At 36.0% G+C, this 20,452-nt stretch overlaps 3 protein-coding genes across 3 annotated transcripts; 2 read left to right on the top strand and 1 right to left on the bottom strand.

Annotated features, from left to right (window-relative positions):
- Positions 1 to 676: 676 nt before the first annotated feature.
- LOC109011376 (polyadenylate-binding protein 3) lies at positions 677 to 7,116 on the top strand. The gene is made up of 7 exons (XM_018992539.2): positions 677 to 1,161; positions 3,061 to 3,839; positions 3,983 to 4,060; positions 4,170 to 4,259; positions 5,212 to 5,502; positions 5,979 to 6,203; positions 6,537 to 7,116. Exons 1-7 carry the CDS (start codon positions 903 to 905, stop codon positions 6,753 to 6,755), a joined length of 1,941 nt encoding a protein of 646 aa, XP_018848084.1. The 5' UTR covers positions 677 to 902; the 3' UTR covers positions 6,756 to 7,116.
- Positions 7,117 to 7,141: 25 nt separating this feature from the next.
- On the bottom strand, positions 7,142 to 8,651 carry LOC109011444 (MRN complex-interacting protein). The gene is made up of 4 exons (XM_018992656.2): positions 8,530 to 8,651; positions 8,101 to 8,446; positions 7,842 to 8,012; positions 7,142 to 7,641 (listed from the first exon to the last, which is right to left on the bottom strand). Exons 1-4 carry the CDS (start codon positions 8,578 to 8,580, stop codon positions 7,340 to 7,342), a joined length of 870 nt encoding a protein of 289 aa, XP_018848201.1. The 5' UTR covers positions 8,581 to 8,651; the 3' UTR covers positions 7,142 to 7,339.
- Positions 8,652 to 9,706: 1,055 nt separating this feature from the next.
- On the top strand, positions 9,707 to 14,583 carry LOC109011443 (putative laccase-9). The gene is made up of 7 exons (XM_018992655.2): positions 9,707 to 9,838; positions 10,279 to 10,430; positions 11,618 to 11,862; positions 12,157 to 12,282; positions 12,700 to 13,294; positions 13,688 to 14,049; positions 14,265 to 14,583. The coding sequence occupies exons 1-7, from the start codon at positions 9,740 to 9,742 to the stop codon at positions 14,447 to 14,449; spliced, it is 1,764 nt and encodes a 587-aa protein (XP_018848200.1). The 5' UTR covers positions 9,707 to 9,739; the 3' UTR covers positions 14,450 to 14,583.
- Positions 14,584 to 20,452: the final 5,869 nt, after the last annotated feature.

Here is a 20,452-nt window from a genome sequence, read left to right as displayed (position 1 = left end):
GTGTGTATATATATATATATATATATATTTAGGGGTTGGTGGAAGTGATAAAAGTTTTGATCTTGGTGGTGTGCTCCCTCTAAATCTAAGATTTGAATCTTCTTGAGTGCAAACAGCTAGTTCTAGTGACCATTGGACTAAGAGTACTTTCCCTTGAATTAATTGATGTGAACTTATGAGAAACTCATTATCGAGAGCTTGTTGGAATTAGTCGGGATTAAGTTCTTGGACATTCGGTGCCAATAAAAAAAAATATTAATAATATTATCTTATCATGTTATGTGATTATATATTTCAATCAATATTTATTTTACCTTTAAAAATAATAGATACATAGATTAACAAATAGTATGATATCGATAAAATAAGACCATAATATATAACATTATTTTGATAAAAATGAAAGATCATTTGACAGCATATATGAACACTTTGTCATGCATGCAAACAAACGAAGAAAAAGTGGGGCCAAAAATAATTCTTAAATCGCCACAACTTTGGGACACAAAGTACATTGGTCGAAACGGTCGCGTCAACGTCATCACCCCCACACGTTCGTTTTCTTAAACGCTACCAACTCCAAACGAACCGTTTCGATTCGACACTCCCCCTGCCCCGCTCTCGCTCTCGCTCTCGCTGCCTCTATAAAATGTAAGCCTTCACCACCTTTCTTCCCCCTCTGAGCCCTCTCCCTCCCTCTAATTTTTCGGAGAAAATTAAAAACCAAAAAACAAAAAAAAAAAAAAAAGGAAAATCCTTCCTTCATATATTCGATCACAGACCCTATCCCTAAGGGCTATCCTTTTCTCTTTTTTCTGGCTTTTGTTTCTGTTTTTTCACTTGAAAGTTCTCGATTTATTTTCCAAAAGTTTTTTTTTTCGAAATTCTTTTCTGAGATACCAATGGCGGCGGCGATATCGGCTCAGACAGCTCCGGCGTCAGTGACTTCTCAGCATGTGGCGACGGGGTCGGAGGTGGCGACTGTGGCGCTCGCAAACCCGTCGCTGTATGTGGGGGATCTCGACCCGAGCGTGGACGAGGGGCAGCTCCTCGATGTGTTCGGCCAGGTGGCTCAGGTCGTGTCCATTAGGGTTTGCAGGGATCAGACTCGGAGGTCCTCTCTCGGCTACGCTTATGTCAATTACGCCAACGCTCAGGACGGTACGTACTACGACGCTATTCGATGAGCCGTTGGTCGCCATTGTTTTCCGACTCAATTGTTTTGCTCTCAATTGCAATGTTCATATAATTATGTGTGTTCATGTATATGTAGACGACTAGACGTAGATATAGACACGCATACATAGAGAAGAGAACGTATACGCATGTGCGTATGTGCATGAGTGTTTGTGGATTTTTCTTTTCTGCTCTGTGTTTGAGTGTGTCTTTGCTCGTGCGGGGGACAGCTCCTTATGATTTAGGGCCTTTAATGTCAATGAATGGTTTTGTGTTCTTGAAATTTTTTTCCCTCCCGTTGTAGGTATATTTATTGCAAGCATGCCATCTGAGCATAGTGCCATGGCCTTGATCACTGTTTGTTTTTATTTTGTAAATTTGGAGTTCCTGTGTGTTTGGGTAAAGTCACTCTTTTTGGGATATTCCATGATTGCATCGTTTAAGTGTGATTTTTACTTGTAAAAAAAAAAGAGTGATTTTAGGAGAATGATGGTTTTAGTCTTGTGAAGAAAACTCCTCTCTCTCTCTCTCTCTCTGGGGGTTGGGAGGATATTCTTTATTTTTGGGGATAGGGTTCTGGATCATATGAATTTTATATTCTTGTATGGTTTTGTTGTTATTTTTTTTAGGTATATTTATAGCAAGTATCTGAGCAGATTGCGTGTGGCCTCAATTGCAATTTTTTTTTGGTTGTGTAAATTTCAGTTTTTGTGTCCATGTAAAGTCACTTTTGTGGGTATATTCCATGTTTGTGTCATTTTAAGAGGATGATGGTTTTAGTCCTACGAAGAAGATTCTCTCTCTCTCTCTCTCTCTGGAGGTGGGACTGAGGAGGCTATTTTGTATTTTCTGGGGATGGGTTCAGGATGATATAAATATTATATGTTTGTGATTTGTTTTAAATGAGTAGTTAATTTGTGTCTGCTTTGGTTTCTGCTGAAAATTAAGAAAGGGAAAGACATATAATACATTTTTGGAAGTTCTTTATGAGTACTTTACTTAGCTGGTTCTCTGCTATTGTACTCAAGGGTGGGGCTGTAAACGTGTTCCTGTCTTCGTTATTTTAAAGCTTTAGCATGTAATTAGGTGTTTCTTTTGTATACTTCCTGTGTACTCGGGCTTCGCCTATTACATTGTGCCTAATAAAATTCTAACTTATCAAAAAAAAATATAATACATTTTTTGTTTTAATAGCTTTCTTATGACCAAGAACTCTTTAGAAGAATTTTATTCTGTAAACATGTTGATATTCTGGTCTGGACCTCTCTTAGAAATGACCCTAAGATTGTGAAAATTAAAAACGGAATATGTATATACATAGTATTTGTGAGCTTTGGAATGACCTTCTGAGATCCTATGATGGTGATATTAGCACTCTATGTTCACTTTGTTTTCTGTAGTAATTTCGGTCAAGTGCCAACATTCCCCATTTCCTATTACTTCTGCAATTGTGAAACAGACTTATTTGACCACTGAGCTTGTGAATTTCCAATGTGATGTGAGCAAAGTATCATGTGCCCTCTTTTAGAATATGCATATAAAAACATTTATCTATGTATAATTATCTACATATGTGTATTCATGTATGTTATATGATTAAATATATTTAAATTATATTTTTATGTGTAGTGAAAACCTGTAGAGTTGTTTGAGTTACGAAAAGTTAGGAGTTATATTATTTTCTACTTTAACTGTTTCTTTTTTCAACAATCAATTTTTTCTAGTGGTTATTTTCTCCCTTTTTCCTTTGTCCATTTAATTATTCTGATATGCATTTGAAAAAAGAGAGTCAGCGAGTATGTACTTGTTTTGTTCCTCTTTATTGTTTTTAAAATTGACTTTTTGGCCAAGCTTTGTGTTGATAAGTATCTACTTAAATTGCAGCTGCCCTTGCTATGGGGGTTTTGAATTATACTCCTATAAATGGGAAACCTATCAGGATTATGTATTCTCATCGAGATCCTAGTATTCGGAAAAGTGGATATGCCAATGTTTTCATTAAGAACCTGGACACATCAATAGATAACAAGGCATTGCATGAAACTTTTGCTGCCTTTGGGACTGTCCTTTCTTCCAAGGTGGTCGTTGACAGCAATGGTCAGTCGAGGGGTCATGGATATGTACAGTTTGAAAATGAGGAATCAGCACAAAATGCAATCAAACAATTGAATGGCATGCTGATAAATGATAAAAAGGTTTACGTTGGACTTTTTGTTCGACGTCAAGAAAGGTCTCAAGCAAATGGATCGCCAAAGTTTACTAATGTTTATGTGAAAAATCTGCCTGAAAAAACTACTGATGAAGACCTCAAGAAACTTTTTGGCACCTATGGTACAATCACCAGTGCAGTTGTTATGACGGACTCAAATGGGAAGTCCAGATGTTTTGGTTTTGTAAACTTCCAGAGCCCAGAAGCTGCTGCTGCAGCAGTTGATAAGTTGAATGGGGTTGCGGCCATTGATGACAATGTTTTATTTGTAGGGAGGGCTCAGAGTAAAGCAGAAAGGGAGGCAGAATTGAAGGCCAAATTTGAACAGGAAAGAATTAGTAGATATGAAAAATTACAAGGTGCTAATTTGTATCTGAAAAATCTTGACGACAGCGTCAATGATGACAAGCTGAAGGAGTTATTCTCTGAGTTTGGAACAATAACGTCATGCAAGGTATATATACTCTGCTTCAAGTGGAGTAATTTTTCCCTTCTTTCTTTGCCGGTCCTTAGTGGGACATGTCTATGAGTCAATTATAATAATTGTTTTGAAGTAGTGACCTTTAGTTTGGCTATGTTTTTGTACGATTCTTGTAGATCATGCTTGGTCCACAAGGTCAGAGCAAAGGATCTGGCTTTGTGGCGTTTTCTACACCAGAAGAAGCTGCTAAAGCTGTAAGATAGTAATTCTTTGTTCTAGGGCCACTTGGCAGACCCTGCATTTACACATTTTGCTCATCCATTTTTCTCTCATGCATGCTTGAATATTTTCGTCGTTGTTCAGCTGGATGAAATGAATGGAAAGATAATTGGACGGAAACCTCTGTATGTTGCTGTTGCCCAGCGGAAAGAAGAGAGAAAGGCTCGGCTCCAGGTGATTTATCTTTATGCATTTTGATTGTCATATGGGAAACCTAGTTCTTCATTTTGAAATTGCAGCTGTTTCCTCTTAATTTTGTGGAAACATTTGATTTTAATGTTTTTAGTGAGGGTCTTTACCAATCTAGTTTAGTTATTAGCTGAAATAGTGCCTACTTTTGCAGTTAATGTCTAGAAGCTTTTTGTTGTTATTATGACACAAGTAGCGCTGGACTTACTGGAATCTTTTAGCACTTGTGAAAATTATGTTTGTAATCTCTTTAGCATTTTCTTCTGAAAAATAGAAAAAGTATAAGAAAAGAAAAAAGGAACATGTGAGAAAATGGCATTAGTGCCTGCAAGATGGTAATTTAGATAGCCTTCTTGTTATATTTCAAGTGTGTGTGTATGTGTTTCTTTGTAAATGTCAAATGCCAAGTTGTTAGTGCTGCATAGATTTAAGGAGTGAAGATATTTTTCCCAAACTTTTGGATCATGTTTTGGATGAGGACAGATACTTGCTAAATCAACAAATTTGAATTTTTAGTTTTTGAATTGAAATTATTATGCGATTGTTTTTTCAAAGCTATCCCACCGGCAAAAGTTTTCCTATTTATTTCGGCATGTTTTGCTCTTTACGTGCTTACAAATTATTTTCTCTGTAGGAATTTGTTTCTTCTGAACTCCCATGTTGAATGTTTGTAGTTACAAATTTGTAATGTTCTTGAAACTTTTAAATTCTGCTTGGCATTGTGCCTCATATGGCCAAAACCTTAAAAATGGGAGGGTAGGTCATAAAGTGCATGACCCAACTAATGGGTGTTGTGTGAACTAGAAAAAAGGTGGGGAACAGCAATTTTCCTACCATTTTTTATCATGATGGGTAGAAGTTGGTGCCATTGCTTATATTCTCATTCTGTCAAATGTGTCAAACCTGATGGGCAATAATCTGTTTATCCGACCTCTAGGCACATTTTTCTCAAATCCAAGCCCATGGTGGGATGGCTCCGTTGCCTTCGGGAATTCCTGGATTTCATCCTGGGGCGCCAAGATTTGCTTCACAGCAGTTGTATTTTGGTCAAGGTAATCCTGGTCTGATACCCCCTCAGCCTGCGGGTTACGGCTTCCAACAGCAACTTTTACCTGGAATGCGACCGGGTGTTTCTCCAAACTTCATTATGCCATACCACCTTCAGCGGCAAGGACAACCAGGGCAGCGGATGGGTGTGAGGCGAGGTGGAAACCTTCTACCGCAGCAGGTGATATGACTAATTTTTTCCATTTTCATTATTCCCTCATTATTTGGGTTCAACAAATTGTATAGTTATTCATGTAATTTAAGGGTAACATTAATGCTGTCGCCATTATGAGCAAACAATTTATTTTCATTCAAATACCAAAACTTTTCAACTGGGGCTTTGAGATTGCATGACTCTCTGACTATATTACATGGATGACTACAGGTATTAAATGACTTGATTATGATTCTTGACTCAATTTATTATTTAATTGAACTTTTCCCGATCAACTATTTTGTGGGTTCATTATTTTATTGCCCAGATTTTCTGTTATGTACTTTTTGTTGTTTTGCATATAAGTTTTAACTTGCTATTATGTCTTGGTGATGTTGTAGTCCAGGATAAATAGATTATGCCATAGGCTAGTTTTTAGAAGCTTTATGGTGTAATAATTCATTGTTCATCGCTGATATTATTCATTCACATCTCAAATTCAGTTAATGCATCGTAACTCTCACCAAGGCCCTAGATATATGGGAAATTCTCGAAATGGCATGGATGCATCTGTGGTTCCTCAAGGTGTTGTGGGTCCAGTGATGCCAGTGCCTTTTGATGGTTCGGGGATGCCAGTGACTTCTACTGATATCCAAAGACCTGGACGAGTGCATATCTCAGCACTTTTATCAGCGTTGGCTTCTGCTACCCCAGAGAATCAGCGAGCAGTATGTTATTTTTCTCTTCCTTGTATTTAATTTTGTATAGTTCCTAGGTATTAGGATTTGCCCTTTCTTTTGGTTAAGAGATCTTGAGAATCCAATGATTTTTCATCTTAAGCAACACTGAGAGAGATTGATTAGTCACTCTATAGAAAAAGGCCATAATGGTCCGATATCCAAACAAGGTTATCTCTGAGGAAATGGTTATTTCTAGATCGGGCACAACAAATAAGATATTAAACTAGATTGAGTTTTGATATTGAAATCACTTAAGAGAGAATATTAGCAATAATCTGTGGAAAGCAATTGGTGTACTTAATGTTTCTTGAAAAATCACAGATGCTCGGTGAACAACTTTATCCCCATGTGGAGAAGCTCGAGTCCAATAATGCCTCAAAGGTGACTGGGATGTTGCTGGAGATGGACCAATCTGAGGTAATCCATCTCCTTGAATCTCCAGATGCTTTGAAACAGAAGGTGGCCGAGGCAATGGAAGTCCTCCTTAAAGCTGCATCAGAGTCTGGTGTTAGTGATCAGCTAGGCTCTTTGGCTGAATGATTGAAGCAAAATGGAATTTTTTTTTTCCTGTTTGTGAGCCCATATTTTACAGGGCTGAATGAGGTTTCAATTGTTTCTGGGATTGTCTCCAAAATTACTGCTTTATTTTGTGGGGTTACATTTGGCAACTTGATTGAAGGCATCTTAAGGCTACAGATTGGAGTGGAGAGTATTTAAGGGCCTGGTCTTATTAGGATTTGTCAGCATTGTCCTGTTTACTTAGATTATTATCATTATTATTCTTGTTATGAACTTATAGGAATTAAGTTGGGATTTTGGTAGACCTTTTTTTTAATCTCTTTGCTTTGTCATTTGTATTAGTGAACCTATTTATTTAAATCTACATCTCCATTTGGTTTAAGAACTGTGTGATGAACACTCAATAGTATCTGCATTAAGTGTATGAATAAATCTGCAGTTTAGCTGCATAGCCAGGCCCTGGCCCCTACCAGGGACAATTTTTTTGTTTTCCTTCATAATATGAAATCAGGGTGGACATCAACTGCCATCGATTTTGGTTGTTCATCTAGAAAGGGGTAGATACAATGGAGGAAGAAGCACAAGATGGGCGATTAAACAGAGCTTCAGCACATGAAATCAGGGTGGACATCATCTTCTACTCTTTGATCGTGGGTTATGGTCTCCAACTCCAAGATATCATCGCTCCATTGACTTCCATGATGTTCTTCTATATTCGTACCACTGGCGAGTTCCAATTTGGTGTCATCGTGGGTTGTCATGTAGTCGTTCCATTTGGAAACTCGCGCAGCAGTTGCCATCGGCAGCTGAACCTTTCTCCTTGGCTTGTCTTCATCCTGTCTCATGTACTCATTCCCCTTAGAAGAGCTACTGGCAGTCATCCTTGGCCGACAACTCAGCTCTTTGTCTGCAATTCGTAGAAAATTAGTTCACACGTCCTAAAAGTTGTTTATACATCTTAGCTTAAAAGAAATGATTCATGTAGTGCACTGCGTATATCCTTGAATTTCATCAGTGTTCTGCTAGTAATTGAAATGACAAGAGTGATGATATCAATGAATCACAAAATTTTAAGTTTAGCTAAGAAAAAAATAAGCTTAAAATGACCTTGGGAGATAAATCTTTTGCTGCTGGAATTTCTCTTCGAGAAAACCGGCTTGTAAAGCACATCGCTTTCTCCTTCTCCAGCATCAACCACTACAAAGGAGTTCTTTAATTTTGGTTTCTTGAACATTCCCTCCGGCAACTCTGTCACGATCTTTGGCTCAAAACCACCACCTGTACAATTCCTCCCCCCAAAAGAAAAGTTTTTACCAATTTTATTTTCAAATAATTTCGCAAAAATAGTACAAATAAATTGAAGTACCTAATTCTTCTTCTGTTGCTTCTAATTCTCCTTCGATGCGATCGTCGCGCTCCGAGTCAAGATACTCGCTCCAATTGCTTCGTCTCTTCCTGTGACCGCACGGAGATCCGTCGTTGGTAATATCTTCTTCTTCGACTTGTTGCGATTCCGGAAGAGGAGTTCCGTGGAGGTTAGTTGGTTGGTGATCGGAGAACTTGCGGGACATGTTGAAGGTCTGGACGAAGTGGCGAAGGTCCTTGGCCATGAAACCCTGGGCGAACACCTTCCGGATGGACTGCCTCTGGTTGCACACCACGCACGTCCACTTGTTAACGATCTTGCTCTTCTTCTTGTGCTGCTGCTTCACCTGAGAGAAATTCCATCAATTGTCAATCCTAGTTATATCCTATATAGATATCTTGATCTAGAGACACAGATGCAGAAAGTTGCCTGCATTGTGGAGCATTGGCAGCATTGAACCGCAATGAAGATCGTCGACATAGCTAGCCTAGATGAGCGCTCTCTCTCTCTCTCTCTCTCTCTCTGGTTTGCGTTTGTAATCTGCAAATGGTTTTTTGGATTTTGCCGCCAAATCTTGAGGATTTGAAATCGAGGGTGGGTTAGTCAGAGGAACCAGTTCCAACTTCCAATTATCCACGTGATGCAGCTTCCAGATTCAATTATTCAAATTCCGACCCAACCAGAATTATTATTATTAATTTACCTACGTGGGCTTGTCGTTGTCCAACGGCCCAAGCCGAACCCAACAATTCCCTTAAGTAGGTTTATTTTGATAACTCAGGTATTATTCCGACAATATTTATTATTATTTATTATTTTATAATTATTTTTTATCTATTTTTTATTAACAGAATATCTCAAAATACATCACTACTCAAATACAATCTAAAATTTCAACCTTATTTCTTGCACGTTTTATATGTGTGTCCACAAATTATAATTTATCGTTGAGAATTGTTACAGATACAAAGTGATTACATAAAAGTAAATTCATAAATTGACGTAATATCATGTGATGTGTTAGATCTATTTTACATTAAAAGTAATTTTATAATATGACATACTGCATCAAGTTACATCAGTTTATTAATTTTCTTTTGTGTAATTATTTTGTGACTAAAGTATTTCTCTTTATCATTTTCTAACTAAAATTGTATTATAGGAAACTATCATGATACGAATCCGGCTAACAAGTGCCTTAAAAACGAAATTTTCAACTATTTTCCTTTTCGTTACTTCAACTCTCCCAAAACTTTGGCATTTCAAATTTAAAAAAAAAATTAAACTGCGTCGTTATTTATGGATCGAGAATACCGATGTCGCACGTACATTTTAAATTATTGTCTATTTAAGTAGTAAATACAATCATATGAAGTCGCGCGCCTAAAATATATTACATCAACAAATACACGATAAACAAGAGAGAAAATTGGAAACTTGGTTGACCCTCCACCTAAATTAATCTTACAACAAGCATTCTAGGCCAATGACATTGGAACAACCATTCAACATGATCACCACAACTAACGATTCAAGGCCTACGTACAACTAGTCTGAGGAGACCTTCATATATATATACATATATATATAGATATGTCGTTATACTAACACAGTTCAGGTACCAAAGCAGGGGTTTGGGATGGCTTTGCCTTCAGGGCTTCTTGGGCTTCTGCTTCTTCTTCTCCACGGGATGCTCTTTGGTTTGGCTCAAGGCGACGTCCATTTTTACGACTTTGTCGTAACTCTCTCTCTCTCTCTCTCTCATTTTGTTGGCGTTTAATTTTGGGAACCCCTGGAATGACCAGTACTACCATTAATTGTGGCATTCTAGCTTGCATTGGCTATGGCCCTTATTTCAAGTACTTAGATTGTGTTTGGATGTTGAAGTGAGTTGAGTTGAGATGATAAAATATTGTTAGAATATTATTTTTTAATATTATTATTATTATTTTAGACGTGAGAAATGCCTTTAATTTGAAACACAAAAACTAATAAGGGAAGGGGACAATGTTGATGATTCATGGACATTATTCCCACTGAAATTCGTCTTGCATGCCTTAAATAGAGTACTTTTATAAGTTCTTTGTGATCTGCCTCATTGAACTTCCTTTGAAGTCCAATATCCATTTTGCTTTTTTGGTTAATTTTTTGTTCGTTTAAATCATCATGTACTTGTAGCTGAGGGAGACCAACTTTACAAGGCTGTGCAGCAGCAAGAACATGTTGGTTGTAAATGAAAGTTTGCCAGGCCCTGTGATTCGTGTCACGAAAGGGGATACTGTATTTGTAAACGTCCACAATCAAGGAGACTATGGTGTTACTATTCATTGGTAATGAGTACTCTCTCTCTCTCTCACTCATTGGAAAGGAACATAATCATGCATGATAGATACGTACGCATGTATGTGTATAATCATCCATCATGAGATAGTTAATATATAAAATAAATAATAAAAATCTATTTTTTTTTATCGTAAGTTTAAATTTTTGAGATAAGTGATGATTATTTTACGGAAAATATTCATGTCTTCACATTATAATGATCATTCTATGCATTTATTGATCTATATGTGTATTTACTTCTTTGTTTGTATCTGTACAAATGCATCATGTGCATGTATCACAAATGCTTCAAACACCAAATAAACCCAAAATGTTTCTATTTTATTTTTGAAATAATAATTAATTGCACTAAAATGATATTGAGGAGTACTGTTAGGCCGGGATCAAATAAACTAGCTATATAGTAAAAGGAGAAGTTTGTCCGACAATGTGGTTTCTCTCTTTCTTAGTATTATATAGTGAAGATACTATTTACACCAGAACCAATGGCCAGGCGACACGACCCCCCCAATATTTGTCCATTAATATAACAACACTTGAAAATTCGTGAGATATTTTGACTATTAGGTCTAACTGTAATTCATGTATGTCGTTGCTTTTTAAGAAAAGTAATTACTTTGAAACTTGAAGCAACAAAGTAGGAGGCGACCCTAATTATAAAATTAAAAGCAATTTCCTGCATGCATGCACAACTTTCTAGTATTGTTTTTTTTTTCTTTTTCGACCAAGATGGGAATTATTTATGAATAATATATGTCGCACTTTAATTCTATTTTAATCATACTAAATAATATGTGATACATTAATCACCATTAAATGATAAAAAAATATGTAATAAATAATAATTTAATTGTATTAATTAATGTACCACATCATATATATAACTTAGTAGAATGAAAGTGAAATAGTAGTATGGTGTATATAATTTTTCATTATTTATTGATATGAACACCATATATAGCCAAAATAAAAGCCTCATGACCTTTTATATATATATATATATATATATATATATATATATACTTACCCTTGGAGTGCAGTACTATATATATAGCTAGGCCAAAACAAAGAAATATCAGATTATAAAATAATTAAACTGGCCGATCGATCTAGCTAGCGTGATTGCCAATAAATAAGATTAATATTGTTAAATGAGATAATTCAAATTTGATAGGCATGGAGTGCATCAACCGAGGAATCCATGGTCGGATGGTCCCGAGTACATTACACAGTGCCCTATAGAGGCAGGATCAAACTTCACATATGAGGTCATATTTTCGGATGAGGAAGGAACCCTTTGGTGGCACGCCCACAGTGACTGGACACGAGCTGGCGTCCATGGTGCTATTGTTGTTATGCCCAACAACGACACCGGTTTTCCATTTCCCCAGCCTGATGGAGAAGAAATTCTCGTACTCGGTATGTATGTATATATGCAAAATATTAATTCTTACAAATTATTAATAATAATGTTCCTAGCTAGAAATAATATTGTTCAAAGTAGTAGTACTTAAGAAGTTCTAAAGTCACGCTAGCTTTGAGTTATTCTAATCTGTGTTCTGATCCTGATCATGAGTCATGCACGCACGTACTTACATCGATCAGTCCGTTGGATTTAGAAAGATCTTCAGCTAATATTACCTTGGGATGCATATATGCACCCTTCCGAGACATATACAACATATAGCTACCGACCTTGATGTATTAATGCAGGATCTTGGTATAAAGGTGACGTAAATGCGGAAGTTGCTGAGGACCTCGAAGATGGTTCCGACACTCCTCGCTCAGATTCTTATATCATCAATGGACAACCTGGTGATCTCCTCCCTTGCTCTGCCGGTACGTGGATTCAATACACACTTAAGAGTAAAGATATATCATCGTGTTACTTTTGTTTAAGAAGTTTAATTTCTTTCTGCAATAGTTAAGTCGTTGCATGTGGTGTGTGCGCGCGCATATGTTTTAAGAGAAGATGGGATCATTTCAGTTGATCTATGTCGTAATGTGTCGGATTGGTTTTAGTACCATATTCATGTGTGTGACAGATACGATGCATGCAGTTGAAAGTATTTGAAAGAGTACTGTCCAGTCTCACATTGATTATTTACTGAATGCAGTTTACACCTTGTGAGTATGGAGGAGAGAGAACACGAATATATATATATATATATATATATATATGTATGTATAGAAGAATGATTGTCAAGCATCTTTTATTAATGCGTGCAGTATTCATTGATCATTGTTGTGTTGCAGAAAATACATACAGGTGGCAAGTGGATTATGGGAAGACGTACCTTCTTCGGTTAGTCAATGCAGCCATGAACGCAGAGCTCTATTTTGCGATTGCTCAACATGTTCTCACCGTGGTAGGATTGGATGGATCATACCTTAAACCTGTTGTCACCGAATATGTGATGATCTCCCCAGGACAGACCATGGACATTTTGGTGACAGCAAACCAGACACGTCTCGGCCGCTATTACATGGCTGCCAGACAGTTTGATAGTGTTAGGCCGGATGACACAGACTATGACCAAACAAATGTCACAGCAATTCTTGAATATAGAGGCAATTACACTCCAACATCTACACCCATTTTTCCTAGCAGTCTTCCAACCTACGAGGACATCAAGTCTGCAATCTACTTCACAGATCGTCTTAGGAGTTTAGCTGATCAAGACCACCCGGTTAATGTCCCCAAAAACATAACCACCATGATGTATATTTCAGTTGCCATGAACAGCATTACGTTTGACTATGAGGGAACCTCTAGAAGTTCTCTTTCTTCGAGCTTAAACAACGTCAGTTGGGTTAACCCCACCACAGATGTACTACTGGCCTACTACAGGTAATTTGTTTTTCCCAAATCAACTTTCTCTTGATATTCATTATATACGTTCAAAGAAGAAATAACTTCAGCATACCAACATGAGTGGTTTGTTGAAAATTTCTCTAATGTCAATAGGTGATGTTTGTATTTGAAGTGAGTTTCTGTAATAATATTGTATTCAACTGATGATCATCATCAATATAATATATATATAATTTTGAAACAAGAGCTAGTGCCTTAATTTGTTTGAAATTTGATGAACTACATGTATGAAATTAAGATGTTCGAACTCAGGATTTTACTTTTAATAGAACGTTAAGCTGATGGAAGAGATGAATTTAATCATTTAGTTTATATCCTAACACCACTTAAGCATATCTTCATGCCAAAACCTTTAATAAATGAGCGCAGGAACATGAGTGGATTTTACACCACAGATTTTCCAGACTTTCCGCCAACTTTATACAACTTCACGGCTGACACCGCTCCTGATTATACAACTGACACCTCACAAGGAACGAGGGTGAAGGTGCTTGATTACAATGAAGAGGTGGAGATAGTGTTTCAGGGTACTACTGTGCTTGATGCATCGGAGGATCATCCAATGCACCTTCATGGCTACACCTTTTACGTGGTTGGCTCAGGAGCTGGCAACTTCGATAATGAGACTGACCCTGCAAATAGCTACAATTTGGTCGATCCGCCTAAAATGAATACCGTTTCCCTGCCCAAGAGAGGATGGGTTGCCCTGAGATTCAAAGCTAGTAATCCAGGTACATATATTCTAATTCCAAACTACATTGCAATGGTAGTACTGCATTTTCAAGAGCTGAGATTGACCAAATTACCATACAAAAAAGAAATTAAAGGAAAAACATAGGAATTATTAAAGATAATAAGTATGGATCATCAAAATGAGTATATATAGTTTTCTCTTAAATTGATTAAAGAATTAGTTTGATTCTTTTTAATGGAAAAATTGTTTCAGGAGTATGGCTATGGCATTGCCATTTGGATCGACATCTAAGTTGGGGAATGAACACTGTCTTCATAGTGAAAAATGGCAACACTCCTGAGACGAGCATCCGCGAACCCCCTACTTACATGCCTTCTTGTGAGGCTTCATCGCCCATTAGGCTTCTAAATTTTGACGACTCGAACGAGCGAGAATAAGTTAGTTTGATGTGATTAAGTAGTAGTTAATTATATGTAAGTACTATTAATTGGTTTAAGACTACTACGTACGTTAATATTAATGCATGCATGCATGGTTACTTTTTATATATATTAAGAGCAGGCAAGATAGACGTGATCTGGTTTTAAATTTTAACGTTAATGTTCATAGAGTCATGTTCATATGATTAATTAAAAAAATAATCTCAAAACTTTGATAGGAAAATTTAGGTCATGTTTATATAAAGGGCTAGCTAGAAAAAAAGAGAGAAGAAGAAGAAGAAGAAATTTGTAATCTACAGTACCACAGCACTGCTCAATAAGAATTGATGGTGATCTGTTGTGAAGGTTTTCTGGCATGGGTTGAAAAAAAAAAAACTCAAAAACCAAGTTTATATAAAACCAAATATTATATAAAACCTATAATATTAGAGCATGAGACAACACTAGACCACATCAAATTAAGCTAAATATGCAAAGAGAAAAGGATCTGTGATCAACAAGAGAACCAGATCGATCGTTAGTACTTGTGTTGGAACTTTAGACAGATGCTTGCCACATGTGGCGGCTAGCTCCTCTTAATTGCTGCATGGGCGGCTAGCTCCTCTTAAGAATAGAACTGTACAAAAGGACTCAAGGAGGAAGTACATCTCAAGCTAACCATACATGAAAAGAATAGAACTGTATGTACATTACTGGAAAGCTGATTACAAAATGGTTAGCTATAGATGGCACTGCCATTTGGCAGCTAAGCTGGGGTATGAACACTGCCTTTATGGTAAGAGCTAGAAATGGTGGCTAGCCAGCTGCTACATCTATTACATCATCATGTTTCATTTCTGTCTTTCCATATCTTGCAGCTAGGAGTTGGCAATATTTTACTAAGCATAAATAAAATTTGAAAAACATTCATAGGGAGACTGGCGAAAAGAGTACATACCTCTTATCTTGAAGGTTGCTTTTATGAAACCACAGGACAAGGAAAAAATATAATAAAATTGTCACAACCATCATCATTCAATGCATGCCAGCAACAGAAAGTAGTTCCACCCCAAAATTTAGATTGACAATCTCATTACCAGAAAATGAAACATTCAGTTCCTGATCTATGCTTAGAACAACTCGTGGTGAACCAATCCAAGATAGGTTTCTACAAGACCACAAAAAGGTATACCTTTTTTTCTTGAAATGGACATATATCACAGTCGAGCATGGACTTGCAAGAACTCAGTATACAATTGGGTGTACCCAAAAACAAAATGAAAAAATGAGATAAATCACAAGAACCAAAAGAAAAATATTGAAAACAACAAAATATTGGATCCATCTAATTATATATGTGAGATGTCAGGATCAGCAGGCACATGTGCCTATATCATGCATACCATCAACTTTTTTTTAGATGTTTGTATTTCAATTCTTGGATCAACAATCATAGCAGGTTGGGTCACAATTTTATCCTTAAAAAAAACAAGCAGATAACATACATCAGAAGAATAGTCTCTTACAAGTAATTGCAATATGTTATATAAATAATAATAATAGGAAAAAAAATAAATGCCATGATGGACATTCATCCCCTCTTGAGGATTGTTCTTGTTAATCACATAGCTCAAATATTGAAAGAAGGGAAAAAGATCATACTTCCGATACCTAGAGAATCTTCTTCCATCGAATTATCACCTCCCAAATACAAATGGTCTCTCCAGTCCAAATCTAAGCCTTCTGTTTGTGCTAGCTGTTTGTTCCCCACATGAAAAGTTCAAAGAAAAGAAAGGTGGAGTGTTTGCTAGAGCTATTTCAGAATTGCATTCAAGTTCATGACATCTCTCGCACATTTGGTTAATTTGCTGAAACAAATATTATTTACTTCTGAGGAACAATTAATCGCTTATTATAGGTGATACGCTAAACAATGCGGTTTTAGAGTAATGATACAAAAGAGTGTCAAAGAAGATGATAGAAATATCAGATACTTCACGCTTAGTTGTGCTCGTGGTGGCAAGGCACAGAATTGGACGTCAAATTTCTCCAAGCCACGTCCAATAACAAAGAAGGATTTTAAGGTAAGGATAAATGCTATAAAAATTGATGGGATGTTGCGGGTGACAAAGATTCATAATACACACAATCATGACCTAAGTTCACAAAAATCAAAGTTCTTTGGATGCAATAAAGAAGTGAGTGACTCATTAAAGAGAGTGTTAGATAAAAATGACCAGGTTGACATCCAAATGAATAAGAGTTTCAACTCTCTTGTGGTTAATCCGGGTGAGTTAGAGAACCTGCCATTTTTAGAGAAAGGTTGTCGAAATTACATTGACAAGACATGACACTTACAACTTGGGAAATGTGGAACTAGAGCGCTTCGTGAATATTTTGCTAGGATGCAATGCAAGAATGATGATTTTTTTTCACTAGTGGATTTAAATGATGATGACAAGTTGATGAATGTTTTTTGGGCGGATGCACGAAGTAGGGAAGCTTATTAATATTTTGGTGATATCATAACATTCGACACCACATATTTGACAAATAGATATGGGATGTCTTTTGCATCGTTCTTGGGTAGGTGTAAACCACCATAGCTAGTCAATTCTTTTGGGAGCAGATTTGATTTTTAGTAAGGATACAAAGACTTTTATATGGATATTCCAAACTTGGTTGTATTGTATGGATGGTAAAGTTCCAAAGGCTATTATCATAGATCAAGATAAAGTAATGAAAAATGCGATTGCTACTGTCTTTTTAGATAGCCGACATAGATTTTGTTTATGGCACATACTAAAGATAATTTTATTTTGTTGAAAAGTTAAAGGAAAGTAGTATCAGGAGTTCAAGAAGATTCAATATTATGTTGAAGATGTTGTTGTTACATGTTAGGAGTTCAAGAAGAACTATTGTATTATTAAAGAAAACTGTTGTTTATTTGGTTATTTGGTTAATTAGCCTGAAACTGATGTTCCCTTGAATTTGAAGTATCAGATATGCATGAGAATTGTTGTAATTATGGAAAATTACAATTATGGACAGATTTTGACTTTTTGTAATTTTGGATAGTTTGTGCCTGTAATTCAATACAGATTTTGACTTGTTGTAATTATGGACAGGTTTTGGTTATTGTAATTCACAAGCAGATCTAGGGATGATGTTGTAATCCTAGACATATTTTGGTTATTGTAAATATGGATAGATTTATAGTAGAAGTTTTATTTACTTAATGGGTAATAAGATACATTTCAAAAAGACATTCGCTAGATGAACATTTAGTTAAAATGTAGTTGTCCACGTTTCAAAAAAGACATTTGCTGGATGAAGGGTTACATTCCAAATTGTCTTATAAACATTATAACATTACAACATCTTGGTCAACATTCACAAAAGATAATTACAAATGACCTAATAACCATATCATAGCATTGACCAACATACATTATTGTATCTCAGATACAGAATAATTCTAGCACAAATCACAACTTATACTTCTTCTCCATAGTTTTAAGTTTGGCTTGTTCAGTCATTACACGTTCAACATTTATCCTGTCGTTCCTTCATTAAGCTAACTCCAAAGAAATCTTATAGCAAGTGTTTTGTTCCATTTCAAGATCAATTCATTCAAAAAATAGACATTGTTTATTGATCTTATAGTTTGGATAATTGTAAAATTTTCTGTCAAAACTATTAGGCTTGCCAGAAATGTTTAGCTTGGATGGAATCTCATAGTTGCAAAATGGTCTCTCCAAACCAACATAGTCATTTGCTCTTACAGTTGAAGAACTTGAACCAGAATGAGTTTTTGTGCTTTTCATATTGCTTATGCCTAGTTGTGGAACTGCCACAACAATATAAAGAAAAAAATTTGTAAGTGAATAACATGGTGTAGACTTTTAAGAATAGACTTTAAGTAGCAACAACTATGGTATAAATCTTATGATTTGTATAATAACATGCTGAATTTACTCTGATACATATTAAATTTATTTCTTAAACGCTTTTCAGTAGCAAAATATAAAAAGATGGAGTGACTCTCAAATTAACAATTATGTTCTGGCCGGCCTGCATAATTAAATCACAAGGAACTTGAATTCTGGTCTACATAATTAAATCATGAGAAGCTTGACGAATCTAACAATTACAAGAAGATTCTATTATGAGCTAGAATATGATCGGTTGATTATCTTATCATCTTATAATATTGCATGCTAGTTTGTAAATCATCCACTACCACTACTAGTTTAATTAATCAGCCAATCAAACATGCATTCCAGTTAATTATGTGCTTGTTATTGTTTATGCAATAGATGAAATTTGAGTAAAATGGAATAAATACAAATACTAGTTCATTGTAAAATGAACATCACATCTTTCCATATTTCCTGCACTAAATCTAGTAAAATATGTACTAACCCATAGGGAGAAACAAATGGCTAAGAATCCACTTACATAGGCACCCCAAAATTGATAGGTGTTTTTATTCGCACCATAGGCACCCAAAAATAATCCACTTACATATAAGAAATGGCTAAGAAAGCAGTTGTAAAGAGGACAAATGTAGAGGTCATACAGAGAGGGACCAGAGCTTTATTCACACATAAACAATAAAATTTGACTAAAATTCATGTGTGTGCTTGTTATTGTTTATGCCATGGTTGAAATTCGAGTAATCTGGTAAAATCAACCATATTAATCAAATCAATTCCGTGACCATCTCTCCCAAATTTAGTAGTCTATAAAAATCATAGTTCATCACTAAATCACACAAAGAAAAAAGTAGGATTATAAAGTAGACTAGACAAAAGAGCCATTGATTCAAAGTAGACCACCTAAAGATTCAAAATTCTCAAAGATTAAAATTAGAACAGGAAATTTGATTTAGCTACAAAAAAATTGACCATAACATTCCAAATTGAAACTGGAGTTAGTCTTAACTCACCTCTGATTAAGTAGGATTTTGAGCTTGACCTATGGAGGCGTCAACGGATTGAGACGAGGTAGGGCAATGGTAGCGACGGGGAAGGGGAGGGGGAAGTTGGAACCACCGTAACGGCAGGTAACGGGAGGGAGAACCACCATAGGTGACTTGAAAGGGGAGGGGGAATTGACATAGCGAAGGGGATGGGGGAAACCATAGCGACTGGGATAAGGGGACATTTTAGCAATGCGGAACCCTAGCGACGACGACGGGGAAAGGGAATGAAGGGGAAGGGAGAGGGGGAACCCTAGCTAGGAATGTGAATGGAAAAGCTGATCAACACTAACTCCCTATCAAAACGTGTATTTTGATGAGTTTTGCTACACAACCTCCACCACACTCCACACTCCACACTTTTTTAAATTTTTTAAATTTTTAATATTTTTTTTGAGTTTATTCTTTTTAAATTATTTCAAATTTTTTATTCATTATTCATATAATAAATATTTAATAAAAGAAAAAAATAATAAAAATTAAAAATAATGTGGAGTGTGAAGGTTGTGTGAATAGTAGGAGATTGAGTAGATTTTTTGTATTTTGATTAACACCTAAGCGCACTAACTAGTCCATTTCTTTAAACTTTCCACCTTTTATTTCTTTGTTTTTTTTTTCCCGCCGACACGCTTGATTCCGTTTCATTTAAGGTCAGAGCTCCTAAATGCGTCATTTCACTAAACCATCGTGGCCATCCATGTCGATTAGTGCGCGACATCTGCAATATTTTGATTGCAAATAGACTCTTTCTGTCATAATTCAGAACAAGACAAACTTAATTAAGTTAATTTAACCTTACAACTTTAGAGTTGTTGATATACGTTGGAGGCCCTAGCATTAGATACTCTTGAATCCACATACATGTGCATGCATCTACGAATAGAAATGTTACAGTTTAAAAAAGATTAAAGTTTTAAACTATAACACACCTAACATGACTTAATATGATATATCATATTCATTTTATAATTTAAATACTTTTATAACATAACGTATCGCATCATTTAAGAATTTATTTTTGTAACATCTAAAACATT

The sequence above is a fragment of the Juglans regia genome, chromosome 6, assembly GCF_001411555.2.
Source record: "Juglans regia cultivar Chandler chromosome 6, Walnut 2.0, whole genome shotgun sequence".
Classification (NCBI taxonomy): Eukaryota; Viridiplantae; Streptophyta; class Magnoliopsida; order Fagales; family Juglandaceae; genus Juglans; species Juglans regia.
The sequence above is the reverse complement of the archived record's forward strand: the minus strand, read 5'-3'. Positions and strand labels throughout refer to the sequence as shown.

What these genes read in the sequence shown, in the direction of transcription:
- LOC109011376 (XM_018992539.2), top strand. Translation starts at nt 903, where the DNA reads ATGGCGGCGGCGATATCGGCTCAGACAGCTCCGGCGTCAGTGACTTCT. An exon ending in AGAGAAAGGCTCGGCTCCAG is followed by an intron (nt 4,260 to 5,211) that starts GTGATTTATCTT and finishes TCCGACCTCTAG; the next exon opens with GCACATTTTTCTCAAATCCA. An exon ending in GAAACCTTCTACCGCAGCAG is followed by an intron (nt 5,503 to 5,978) that starts GTGATATGACTA and finishes TCTCAAATTCAG; the next exon opens with TTAATGCATCGTAACTCTCA.
- LOC109011444 (XM_018992656.2), bottom strand. Translation starts at nt 8,580, where the DNA reads ATGTCGACGATCTTCATTGCGGTTCAATGCTGCCAATGCTCCACAATG. An exon ending in AGCAACAGAAGAAGAATTAG is followed by an intron (nt 8,013 to 8,100) that starts GTACTTCAATTT and finishes GGAATTGTACAG; the next exon opens with GTGGTGGTTTTGAGCCAAAG. An exon ending in CAAAAGATTTATCTCCCAAG is followed by an intron (nt 7,642 to 7,841) that starts GTCATTTTAAGC and finishes TACGAATTGCAG; the next exon opens with ACAAAGAGCTGAGTTGTCGG.
- LOC109011443 (XM_018992655.2), top strand. Translation starts at nt 9,740, where the DNA reads ATGGCTTTGCCTTCAGGGCTTCTTGGGCTTCTGCTTCTTCTTCTCCAC. An exon ending in TATGGTGTTACTATTCATTG is followed by an intron (nt 10,431 to 11,617) that starts GTAATGAGTACT and finishes CAAATTTGATAG; the next exon opens with GCATGGAGTGCATCAACCGA. An exon ending in TCTCCTCCCTTGCTCTGCCG is followed by an intron (nt 12,283 to 12,699) that starts GTACGTGGATTC and finishes GTTGTGTTGCAG; the next exon opens with AAAATACATACAGGTGGCAA.